This window comes from Hyla sarda, chromosome 4, assembly GCF_029499605.1.
Source record: "Hyla sarda isolate aHylSar1 chromosome 4, aHylSar1.hap1, whole genome shotgun sequence".
Lineage (NCBI taxonomy): Eukaryota > Metazoa > Chordata > Amphibia > Anura > Hylidae > Hyla > Hyla sarda.
The window spans coordinates 345,449,298-345,462,135 of record NC_079192.1 but is presented as its reverse complement, the minus strand read 5'-3'; the positions used below and the strand labels follow the sequence as shown (position 1 = coordinate 345,462,135).

Below are 12,838 nucleotides of genomic sequence, written 5' to 3'. Positions count from 1 at the left end.
CCCACACACAGACAGACATCACGCCCACCCACACACAGACAGACATCACGCCCACCCACACACAGACAGACATCACGCCCACCCACACACAGACAGACATCACGCCCACCCACACACAGACAGACATCACGCCCACCCACACACAGACAGACATCACGCCCACCCACACACAGACAGACATCACGCCCACCCACACACAGACAGACATCACGCCCACCCACACACAGACAGACATCACGCCCACCCACACACAGACAGACATCACGCCCACCCACACACAGACAGACATCACGCCCACCCACACACAGACAGACATCACGCCCACCCACACACAGACAGACATCACGCCCACCCACACACAGACAGACATCACGCCCACACACACACAGACAGACATCACGCCCACACACACACAGACAGACATCACGCCCACACACACACAGACAGACATCACGCCCACACACACACAGACAGACATCACGCCCACACACACACAGACAGACATCACGCCCACACAGACAGACATCACGCCCACACAGACAGACATCACGCCCACACAGACAGACATCACGCCCACACAGACAGACATCACGCCCACACAGACAGACATCACGCCCACACAGACAGACATCACGCCCACACAGACAGACATCACGCCCACACAGACAGACATCACGCCCACACAGACAGACATCACGCCCACACAGACAGACATCACGCCCACACAGACAGACATCACGCCCACACACACACACGCCCACACACACACACGCCCACACACACACACACACACACACACACACACCCACACACACAGACAACACACACACACACCCACACACACAGACAACACACACACACACACACCCACACACAGACATCACACCCACACACACACCCACACACAGACATCACACCCACACAACACACCCACACACAAACACACCCACACACACACACACACACACACACATCACACCCACACACTCACATCCTACATATACAACCACCCTGTGGACATCCTTTCTCTCCCCTATCTTCTTGTGTTATTTAGCTGCATCCTCCATCCTCCGGGAGGATTAGATAAGGGGGCGGGGCTCAATTATGTAATGCGAACGTGCGACCTCAGGCTCTGCTGTCAGCTGGGGGCCCGCTGCCCCCTCCATACACTCTGAGCACCGGTGTGAGGTGGAGACTTGCATCCGCTCCTGCGCCTCACACCGGCAGTAAAGAAAAATAAGGGGGAAGTCTGTCTGTCCCTGCTCGCCCGATACAGGGCTAAATCTATAAACAATTCACCTGCCCAGCGCCCAAAACTACTTGTCCCGGGCGTCGGGCGATAGAATTTCCACATCCCTGCTGTGTCTCAGCTGGGACAAAATACAGGAAGTGAGGGCGAGACCAGCAGTGCTCTGTTCAGGCTCCTGATATGTTAATCGGCGTGCTGTGAGTTTCGGTGCACAGAGCTTTAGTTGTCCCTCCCAAACTTCATTTTGTCTCTGCAGAGAGGCACAGACAATAGCTGCAGGACATACATTTGGTTAAAAAAAGTTTGTATATTTTGGGGTGAAAAAAATGCTTATTTCAAATATAAATGTTCTTTACATTAAATAAAAGGTTTTTGCAAATGACTGACATTTTAACAACATAGGACGTAAATGTACATCCTGTTGCCCTGGTATTTAATGCACTAGGACGTACATTTACATCGTATACAGAACGTGATCACCGAACCGTTGCTCGCTTGCATCATGCACAGCAGGTCCCGGCTGCTACCAGAAGCCAGAGATCCGCCGGTATTGGCGGACATCAGTGATCGTACTAATGTCTGCCATTAACTTCTCAGATGCTGTGATCAATACAGATCATGGCATCTGTGGCAATGCGGTAGTTTGGATGATCGGATTGCCCGCGGCGCTGCCAGATGTTCCTTTACTTGCTCTGGCCATCATCCTCTGGTCTGACATCAAGCAGACCAGAGAAGGTTGCCGTTAGTACTGATCAGTGCTATGCATAAGTTGTTTTGGTTTTTTACCCCCCCCATTTTATCCCAAAAAGCGTAAAAAGTAAACATTTGGTATTGCCAAGTGCATAAATCTCAGAACTATCAAAATATAATGTTAACGATCACAAACAGTGTAAATCAGGGGTCCTCAAACTTTTTAAGTTCACGGTCCCTCAGACCGTTGGAGGGCCGGACTATAGATAACAAAACATGAACAAATTCCTATGCACACTTTTATATATCTTATTAGTGGACTACCCCTTTAAGTATGCAGCGCAGTTTCCCCCCCCCCACATTAGGTTGGCAGTATAGATCCACCACATTAGGTTGTAGTTCCCCCCCCCCCCCCCCCATTTCACTGCAAGTACCGATCATTGACACGGCAAAGATCAGTGTAATTGGCAGTCTATTGCTCAAGCCTGGATTTCAGGCTTGGAGCAATCACTCGCCGATCGGACGTGACTGAGGCAGGTGAGGGGACCTCCACTTGCGTTCTAGCTGATCTGGACGTTGAGATGGTCCTGATTAGCCCGATTGAGCTGCCGGGAAGCTTTTACCTTTCATTGTAGACGCAGCGATTAACTTTGAATACCGCGTCTAAAGGGTTAATAGCTTGCGGCACAACTATCAGTGCTGCAAGCGATTAGCCCAGGGTCCTGGCTGGCATTAGCCTCTGGGACTGACCCAGTAAGACGTGGGGTCACGGCGTTACCCTGCGTTTTATACCGTGACTGCCCTGTGTCCTTAAGAGGTTAAAAAGATGGGAGGCCTGTAATTTTGATCATGGGTATACTTAAACTATGAGAGAGATAATGAGAAAAAATATCCATAAAATCATTGTCTGATTTTTAAAGAATTTATTTAATTATGGTGGAAAAGTATTTGGTCATCTACAAACAAGCAAGATTTCTGGCTCTCACAGACCTGTAACTTCTTGAGTCTCCTCTGTCCTCCACTCGTTACCTGTATTAATGGCACCTGATTGAACTTATCAGTATAAAAGACACCTGTCCACAACCTCAAACAGTTACACTCCAACCTCCACTATGGCCAAGACAATCTGCAATAGGCAAGCAGCTTGGTGTTAAGAAATCAAGCGTGATAGCAATTATTAGAAAATGGAAGACATACAAGACCACTGATAATTTCCCTCGATCTGGGGCTTCACGCAAGATCCCGTGACGTCAAAATGATCATAAGCAAGAACGGTGAACAAAAATCCCAGAAGCACATGGAGGAGGGGGGGGGGGGGGGTTGGGGAACAAAGTGAAAGACCTGCAGAGAGCTAGGACGAAAGTAACAAAGGCTACCATCAGTAACACAATATGCTGCCAAGGACTCAAATCTTGCAGTGCCAGACATGTCCCCCTGCTTAAGCCAGTGCATGTCCTAGCCAGTCTGATGTTTGCTAGAGAGCATTTGGATGATCCTGAAGAGGATTGGGAGAATGGCAGATGAAGCCAAAGTAGAACTTTTTGATAAAAACTCAACTCATCGTGTTTGGAGGAGAGAGAATGCTGAGTTGCATCTAAAGAACACCATACCTACTGTGAAGCATGGGGGGTGGAAACATCATGCTTTGGGGCTGTTTTTCTGCCAATGGACAAGGACGACTAATCAGTATAAAGGAAAGTATGAATGGGGCCATGTATTGTGAGATTTTGAGTGAACCTCCTTCCATCAGCAAGGGCATTGAAGATGAAACGTGGCTGGGTCTTTCAGCATGACAATGATCCCAAACACACCATCCGGGCAACGGAGTGGCTTCGTAAGATGCATTTCAAGGTCCTGGAGTTGCCTAACCAGTCTCCAGATCTCAACCCCATAGAAAACCTTTGGAGGGAGTTGAAAGTCTGTGTTGCCCAGTGACTGACCCAAAACATTACCGCTCTAGAGGAGATTTGCATGGAGGAATAGGCCAAAATACCAGCAACAGTGTGTGACAACCTTGTGAAGACTTACAGAAAAACGTTTGACCTCTGTTATATACCCTTTGTTGGCAATGATAAAGTATTGAGATTAAGTTTTTTTGTTATTGACCAAATGCTTATTTTCCACCATAATTAGCAAATTCTTTAAAAAAAATCAGACAATGATTTTATGGATTTCCCCCCCCCCCCCCCCCCCCCCCCCCCCCCAATTATGTCTCTCATAGTTGAAGTATACCTATGATGAAAATGACAGGCACCTCTCGTCTTTTTAAGTGGGAGAAATTTCACTGGTGGCTGACTAAACACTTTTTTGCCCCACCGTATATCCCCTTTGGAAGTACACCCATGCATATATTGGAGCTTATAACCCTATAACATAGACACTGGACTATACTCAACTAGGTATCTATAACCCCTAAGTAGATAACCACTGAGAAAAGTGCACACCACAATATTAGATGCATAAATACAGATACTTTATTAATTACAACAAATGTATGCAAAATAAACAATACAAACACATCACAAAGGACAGATTAAAAACAATAAAAATTGCTCACACAGAGCACAGCACAACCCTGGAGAGGGGCCATGAACCCCCCCCCCCCCCCCACAGGTAAGTGACCCTGTCCTGTGTCTCGCTCACTATCCTCTAATAAAAAGGAATATCAAGAAACCTGTCTCACATCAATATCAACAGTATGTACAGTATAAAAAATATCCGTGTGGCGATACTTAGGCAAGAGAGAGATGGACATCCACACTGGTTGGTATGTTGAGGACGGGATCATGCCGAAACCCCACATGTTCTGTTGCCAAGCGACTTCCTCAGGGTTGTTGTGCTATAATGGTAACTACATCACATATACATATACACATGCATACTAATTGCGTTAATGTCTGGCAGGTGAACTCACGCCACACTTCTCGGATCGTGTACATGCACCGTATCCCTTCCGGTCTTCGCCATTGTTCTATATTCAAGTCTCGCGAGATGTGGGACCATGGTCCGATTCACGTGATCCCTTTGACAAGGTATCGCGAGATGGTGGTAATTGTCGCGCAGGCGCATCCCTATTAGATGTGTCACATATTGGGCGCCATATTGTTGAGAATATCTTGTCGCTTATGCGCAAGCGCATCTCCATCGGTGCATGTCAAAAGTAGCTGGCACCACTGCGCGTGAGTCAGTAGTTCAAGCTCTCCATCCATACAGCCCCATCAACAATGCGCATGCACACTTCATACCAGTTCATAGCTATTCATACCACTTGTCAATGTTATTTAGCAAAAATTACCGGTACATGTGGAAAATGTTTTATTTATTCACGGGGCCATACATATTGTTGGGTTATTCATTTATCAACCTTATTGGTATTATGGGCATAGTTGTAAAATGATCCTAACCACAAAGATGTAACAACTATAATGTTGGTATCCAGTCGGTGTATTCCTTATATGGTATAAACCACATATAGGCTCAAATGGATATATCCTCCCATAAATATACAAAAAATTTCTAGATCCATATTTTTATAAGAGACATGTGAATGTTATAAAAATGATATAGTATGGTTGCCGGTGGTTGGCGAGTCATACTGCACTCAGCCAATCACCGGCCGCAGCGAAGTTCCGACTCGGCCAGCGATAGGCTGAGCGGCAGGGTGACTTTTTCGGCCCTGGCACCTGCCGCTCAGCCAATCGCCGGCCGAGTAGGGACTTCGCTGCAGTATGACTCGCCGACCACCGGCAACCAGGAAGAGGATCGCGGCAGAGGCCGGAGCCTGTTACCTGAGGCACCGGGGGAGCGAAGGAAGGTATGTACTTTTTTTTTTTTTTTTTTTTTTTTTTATCTGCCGGCAGTATGGACGATTTTCCTATTCCAGGGTTCTCCTTTAAGATGCCACATGTTGGCTATTTACACCGGCCCTCAGCTACAAGAATCAGCTTGTCCTTGGTCGTTAACTTTGAAATTCTTTTTTTTGTCAAAGTGAATTCAAAGGAATAGGTAATTTTGAGAGGATAAACCCTTCTCTTTAGGAATATACTTCTGGCTTTGGCAAGAAAACTACAGTGGCACCTAAGGCTGGGTTCACACTGCAGAATTCTGTTTCGAAATTCAGCTCTAAAATTCTGAGTCATGCAATGGTCTTCCGCTGCACAGTGCACACTACAGAGTTTTAGAGAAATCCTTGAATATCCTAATTTATAACTGGGTGAACTATCAGAAAATCAACCAAATAACATATATAGTGCATGTAAAGGGTCTTACTGCTCTGTACAAGCCATGTGCCTGTATGTCACAGGTGTTTTGTATTCTGAAAGCTGTTAAGCAGTTATGCAAGTGATGACGTGTTCATAACCCAAGAAGCATCCTTATTGTAGGAATGCATAGAAATGTGTACATGTTTTAGTAGGACTGGTCAATGCACCTCTTTAAGTTTTTTAATAGTCAGTTATTCAACTTAAGCTTTGGACAGAAAAAATAAAACAGATGTTGGCAATTAGTGGTGTAATATGATAAGTATGCATAAACATTACAGCAACATAAAAATGGGCTGTCACCGGCCTGTGTTACTGCAGGCCTTCTCGCTACACAAAACCCTTGTATTTAGACATTTTTATCTAATGATTTATTTTAAAATTGGCTTCCTGAATAAACTATTTCTTTTAATTTTTAGATTCTCTCTTACAGAAGATTGAAGAATACAGCCTTGTAACTCCAATTAGTACAGATTCAAAGGGAAACTTCCTATCACATGCGGTGTCTAAAAGACAAAAGGCGCGGTTTCAGAGAGACATTGTGGAGGTCAACCAGGAATCTGCTGAGCATAAAATTTATTATAATGTTACTATTTTTGGCGCAGAATTCCATCTAAGGTTAAAAGTGAACACAAAACTTATTGCACCTGGAGCAACAGTGGAATGGGAGGAAGACTCCAGTGTCACTGAAATAGAACCACTACACAGAAGTTGCTTATATATTGGGGATATAACAGACCTACCTAATGCTTCAGTTGCTATAAGCAACTGCAATGGACTGGTAAGCTGTCTTGCATGTAAATCAATAGTCATTACATGGTTTATTTTTAGTTGTCACTGTCATTAAGGAAGCCCTTTGCCCCCCCCCCCCCCCCCCCCAAGATCATGCTCACAATCACTAGTCCTACAGTACATTTTTATTTTATTTAATTGTAGCTGCATCTGTGCTTTAATGTATTAGTTTGGTCATAAGATCACCATTCTGGCTCTCCAAATACTCTTCCAGTTACTAATTGTTACAACAAGATTTCACACTCTGGCTTCCTGTGGACTATAGGATGATGCGATCACTTACAGGAGATATGCAGCATAACACTTCAATGTCGCCCTGTGCCTGGGCTGCAAAAACCAACTTAAACTCACCTTCCTATGTTACCCCGTTGCTCCGGTATCGGCATCCCATTCCTCTGCTGCTGCTGCTGGGCTCTGTGCTTCTTAGGCTCAAAACGTCACACTGCGGTCAGCTGAGCACACTGTCATGAGGAGCCGGCCCGAGCTCTTTACATGACAATGCGCTTGGCCTATCCCCGGCCGATGCGGGACATCGCTGTGGCCAGCAATACGCTGACTGCAGTGTGACGTTTCATCTAAGCCCCAATTACACGGCACGAACAGTTGTAAGTTGTAAAAAGTTGAACACTTTGCATAAAACTACTTTCCTTTTTTTTTTCCCTCAATGCAAAGGTTTTGGAATTCATAGGTTTAAAGGGATACTTCTGTCAAATGAGCGTATAGAAGGTGAAGGATTGGGATGGCAGTATGACAGCTTTGTTCTCATGTTAGGTCTAGATCAGGTCATTGACTAGTGGAAAATATGAAGGAAAAACATTGCATATGGTATTACGGTTTCTCAGTATTGGCAACACTGATTTACTGCTGCATTTTGCAGACAGGACCCCAAAGGTACAGTCCATTTGATTAGTAATATCTTAAGGCTTCTTATATATTACCGTATATACTCGAGTATAAGCCGACCCGAGTATAAGCCGAGACCCCTAATTTAAACCCAAAATCCCAGGAAAAGTTATTGACTCGAGTATAAGCCTAGGGTGGGAAATACCTCATCCCCCCCTGTCATCATCCAGACCCGTCATTAACATCCTCATCATCATCATCCCCTTGTCATCATCCCACACATCCCCCCCTTCATCATCCCCTTATCATCCCACACATCCCCCCTTCATCATCCCCTTGTCATCATCCCACACATCCCCCCTTCATCATCCCCTTATCATCCCACACATCCCCCCTTCATCATCCCCTTGTAATCATCCCACACCCCCCCCCCTTCATCATCCCCACCCCCTTCATCATCCCCACACCCCCCCCCCTTCATCATCCTCTTCTCATCATTCGCCCTCAGTGGTCTTCAACCTGCGGACCTCCAGAGGTTTCAAAACTACAACTCCCAGCAAGCCCGGGCAGCCATCGGCTGTCCGGGCTTGCTGGGAGTTGGTTTTGAAACCTCCGGAGGTCCGCAGGTTGAAGACCACTGCGGCCTTCAACATCATCCAGCCCCCTCTCACCCCCTTTAGTTCTGAGTACTCACCTCCGCTCGGCGCTGGTCCGGTCCTGCAGGGCTGTCCGGTGAGGAGGTGGTCCGGTGAGGAGGTGGTCCGGGCTGCTATCTTCACCGGGGGCGCCTCTTCTCCGCGCTTCCGGCCCGGAATAGAGCCGTTGCCTTGACAACGACGCATCTGCGTCGTTGTCAAGACAACGTGACTATTCTGAGGCCGGGCCCGAAGCGCTTAGAAGAGGCCTCCCCGGTGAAGATGGCAGCCCGGAACACTATCCCACCGGACCACCTCCTCACCGGACAGTCCTGCAGGACCGGACCAGCGCCGAGCGGAGGTGAGTACTCAGAACTAAAGGGGGGTGAGAGGGGGCTGGATGATGTTGAAGGCCGCAGTGGTCTTCAACCTGCGGACCTCCGGAGGTTTCAAAACTACAACTCCCAGCAAGCCCGGACAGCCGATGGCTGCCCGGGCTTGCTGGGAGTTGTAGTTTTGAAACCTCTGGAGGTCCGCAGGTTGAAGACCACTGCGGGTGGGGGAGTTCACTCGAGTATAAGCCGAGGGGGGTGTTTTCAGCACGAAAAATCGTGCTGAAAAACTCGGCTTATACTCGAGTATATACGGTACTAAAAGTTAAACAGCCCCAGGGGAAGGTGCAGTGCTGAGTCACCAGCACTGAACAGTTTAAACAATTCCTCTCTTCTATTCTACAGTGTACATATAAGTTTACATGGACTGATTTAACAAAGACTATATATATATATATATATATATATATATATATATATATATTACATATACATATACACACACACACATACACACACACACACACACACACACAGTGGTCCCTCAACATACGATGGTAATTCGTTCCAAACGACCCATCGTTTGTCGAGGGATCCGTGCAATATAAAGTATAGGAAACTGTACTCACCTGTCCCCGTCGCTCCGGACCAGGTCCTCACCACTCCCGATGCTGTCCCAGGGTCTCCCGATGCTGTCCCGCTGCTCCGGTGTCTTCTTCGCGATCCTCCGGTGTCTTGCGCATCTTCTGCAGGGTCCCGGCCTCGCTTTCTGGTGACGTTATTACGCTGCTGCGCCGGCGCGGCGTGCGTAGTAACGTAATAACGACGCCTGAAAGCAAGGCCCGGACCCTGGAGAAGATATATATTTTTCCCCTCAAATGTTATGTACAAAATGTTTAAGCATTCATTTGATAGGAGTCCCTTTTAAACAAAGTCTCTTTACTTTATTACGTTCAGATTTCCTTTTGGACATTTTTTTTATCACCCTTCATGACACTTGATGTACGTTAAATGGGTACTCCGGGGAAAAACTTTTTTTTATTTTTTTTAAATCAACTGGTGCCAGAAAGTTTTCAGATTTGTAAATTACTTCTATTAAAAAATCTTAATCCTTCCTGTACTTACTAGCTGCTGAATACTACAGCGGAAATTCTTTTCTTTTTGAAACACAGAGCTGTCTGCTGACATCATGAGCACAGTGCTCTCTGCTGACATCTCTGTCCATTATAGGAACTGTCCAGAACAGCATATGTTTGCTATGGGGATTTCCTTTTACTCTTGACCTTTCCTAAAATGGACAGATATGTCAGCAGAGAACACTGTGCTCATGATGTCAGCAGACAGCTCCAGTATTCAGCAGCTAATAAGTGCAGGAAGGTTTAAGATTTTTTAATAGAAGTAATTTACAAATCTGTAACTTTCTGGCGCCAGTTGATAAAAAAAAAAAAAAATAAATTAACCGGAGTACCCCTTTAACCTTAAATGTTAACGGGGGGGGGGGGTGTATGCTCAAGAGCTGAGCTATCTGCAGCGAACTCCGATGCCGGACGTGTAATCCCATACACCATGGTCAGTAGCAACCGCTGCATCTATGCAGCAGCCTAGAGTGCCAAAGTGTTTTCACACTTCAATTCAAATATTCAGTTAGGAGCACATTTTGGTGCATGCGTGCGATCCACATAAAACATACTTTTAGTCTTAAGCAAATAGGCCTTAATCAGACACTATGAAAGATAGGGGGGAAACTGTGCATTCAATATAGAGCAAATTTCCCAGATCAGCAAAATTAAAGCATAACAAATATAAAGCAAATGGAGAAAAACTCAGGGCTACGGTAGGAGTGTGGAGATCGAGAGGGAGAAAAGGGTTGAGTAGGAAGTCCAGATACCAAGGATTGACATATGTGCAGATCAGTAAGCTCGAAATGTTCTCCATGGGTCCCACTATTCTTAGGAATGTTACGCGAGTGGCGTAAAGCCATTTAGAAATTTCCTCAATCCTACACAATTGGTTGACTCTATTAGTCGAGGGGAAACAAAACATTTTTTTTAAACCAGTTGCAGAGAATGGAATAATCTTGCAAAGAAACCCCTTCAAAAAAAGTCCTGTCCTCTATCACTTCTGGAAAAATCCAAGGGCCTGATAGATTAAATATAACTTTTTATAAGATATTCCCCTCCATTGTAGTACCACAGTTTTCCTGCTACTTCAATGCGATTTTAAGGGGTGCCTCTGTCACACCCCATGCCCATAAAGTTTTTTACAATTATCCCTAAAGAAAAAAAAGCAATGAGCTGTGTAGCAGCTATCACCCTATCTTCCCCCTTAAATGCTGATCTTGGTGGGCTACAATTTTGGCAGGACAAATAGACTTCCTCCGCCCTGTTGGGCCTGAACAGGTAGACTTTGTTCCTTCAAGAGAAGGGAACCGAACACTGCTAGTGTGATAGCTGCCACATACTTTACCCGTAGAATACACACTCCTTTAGTCCTTTTGTAGGCACAGACCAGGTGAATTGGAGATACTGTATATGCAGAAAGTTCTAGCCAAATTTGGCTTCTCTGATACCTACATAGATGCTATCTTTTCTCTATACCCTTTACCTTATGCCAGGGTTAAAGTAACTCTCATACAGTGGATTAGGCAAGCCACACGGATACAGGGGTTGACAGTGGGTTACCTAGAGCATAAAAAAGCTGCCTTTTGTTGATGTTCTGTTGATCCTACTGTCAAACCCTAAACAGGCCTTCCCTATTCTTATGTCCCTCTGAGTCATTTTGGCAGGTCTCTGACTTAAAATTAATTATACAAAGTCGGAGACCTTAAAAGTTTCAACCCCTGCATCCTTAATCCATAGTTTAAAAGATTCCTGCCCCTTTCTTTGGCCCACAGCGTGCATTAAATATTTTGTGATTACTCTGACCTCCAATCCGGCTAATTTATTAAAAGCAAATTTCCTACCTCTCCGAGCCAAAATGCTCTAATCTCTTTGCCTATCATTTGTCATATATGGGATGGCAAAATTATCTGAAATCCTATATTTTACCACCATTTCTTAAATTTTTTTTTTTTCCATTGTCTCCTGCTTCATATCCAGAAACCCTTTTTCAACTCTGCAAGGCAAACCTTCTCGCTCCTCCTCTAGAGGGGGCATAAATCCCGTAAAGCTTACTCGGCTTATATGTTTGAAATGTAAGGGAGGTTTTGCCTTGTTTGACTATTGTAAGGCGGCACATATCTCATGATGGCTTTTGTTTGCGAAGGCCTGACCCTTCCGAGCTTCCGAGATATAGAATTGTCAGCCTCCTACCTTCGGTACTCTGGCAGTCAGGGGCATACCTAGAGCATTTGGCACCCCTCCTTCCCCCCCCCCCCCTCTTTTAATTACACCCCCTCCCCCAAGGGGCGGACTGACAACACTCGGGGCCCTTGGACCAAAGATAGGCAGGGGCCCCTGCTAGCCTCTGCAGCTCGTCAATCTTCTGCCACGCCCCTATTCCACCCAAATCCCCTACACACAATAAACAAAAATTTTTTATATGTAAGAAACACTTTAACGTATGTAAATTTCTATGACCAATAATACTGGTATACAAAAAGTAAATATATACCACCACACAATAATTGGATAATACCGCCATACTGTACTGAATAAAACCACAGGATCTGTAGAAGTGATTATATGCAGGGCCATATGGCGATAGATAACAGCTGTACACAGGATGTGTATACCATATGTGATTACAGTTACATTTTGGGACTCACAATTACGTCTCTTCTGATCAGTGGCGTCCTCTTTCCTTTTCTTCTCCATCCGGATAAGACCGCCATGTAGATCTCTTAACAGCAGGAAAAACATGTCAGACTCTGCATTTTTCCAGTGCTCTCCCCTACACAATCTTTCCATCTATAGGCCCACAAACTGCAATAATGCCCTCCTTGGTGTCCTGCACAGTAAAAGGGTAGGTAGGTAGCCAGGTATATAGGTAACTAGGTAAGTAGATCAGGAAGCCAGATATGTAGGTAGGGGGTTAGCT

At 45.5% G+C, this 12,838-nt stretch overlaps 1 protein-coding gene across 1 annotated transcript in view; it reads left to right on the top strand.

The window, feature by feature from the left end:
- LOC130267183 (A disintegrin and metalloproteinase with thrombospondin motifs 2-like) overlaps positions 1–12,838 on the top strand; it is a 761,535-nt gene that overhangs the window by 17,767 nt on the left and 730,930 nt on the right. Inside the window, 1 exon segment of the mRNA XM_056516542.1 lies at positions 6,618–6,979. Within this exon segment, the coding sequence (XP_056372517.1) occupies positions 6,618–6,979 (362 nt within the window).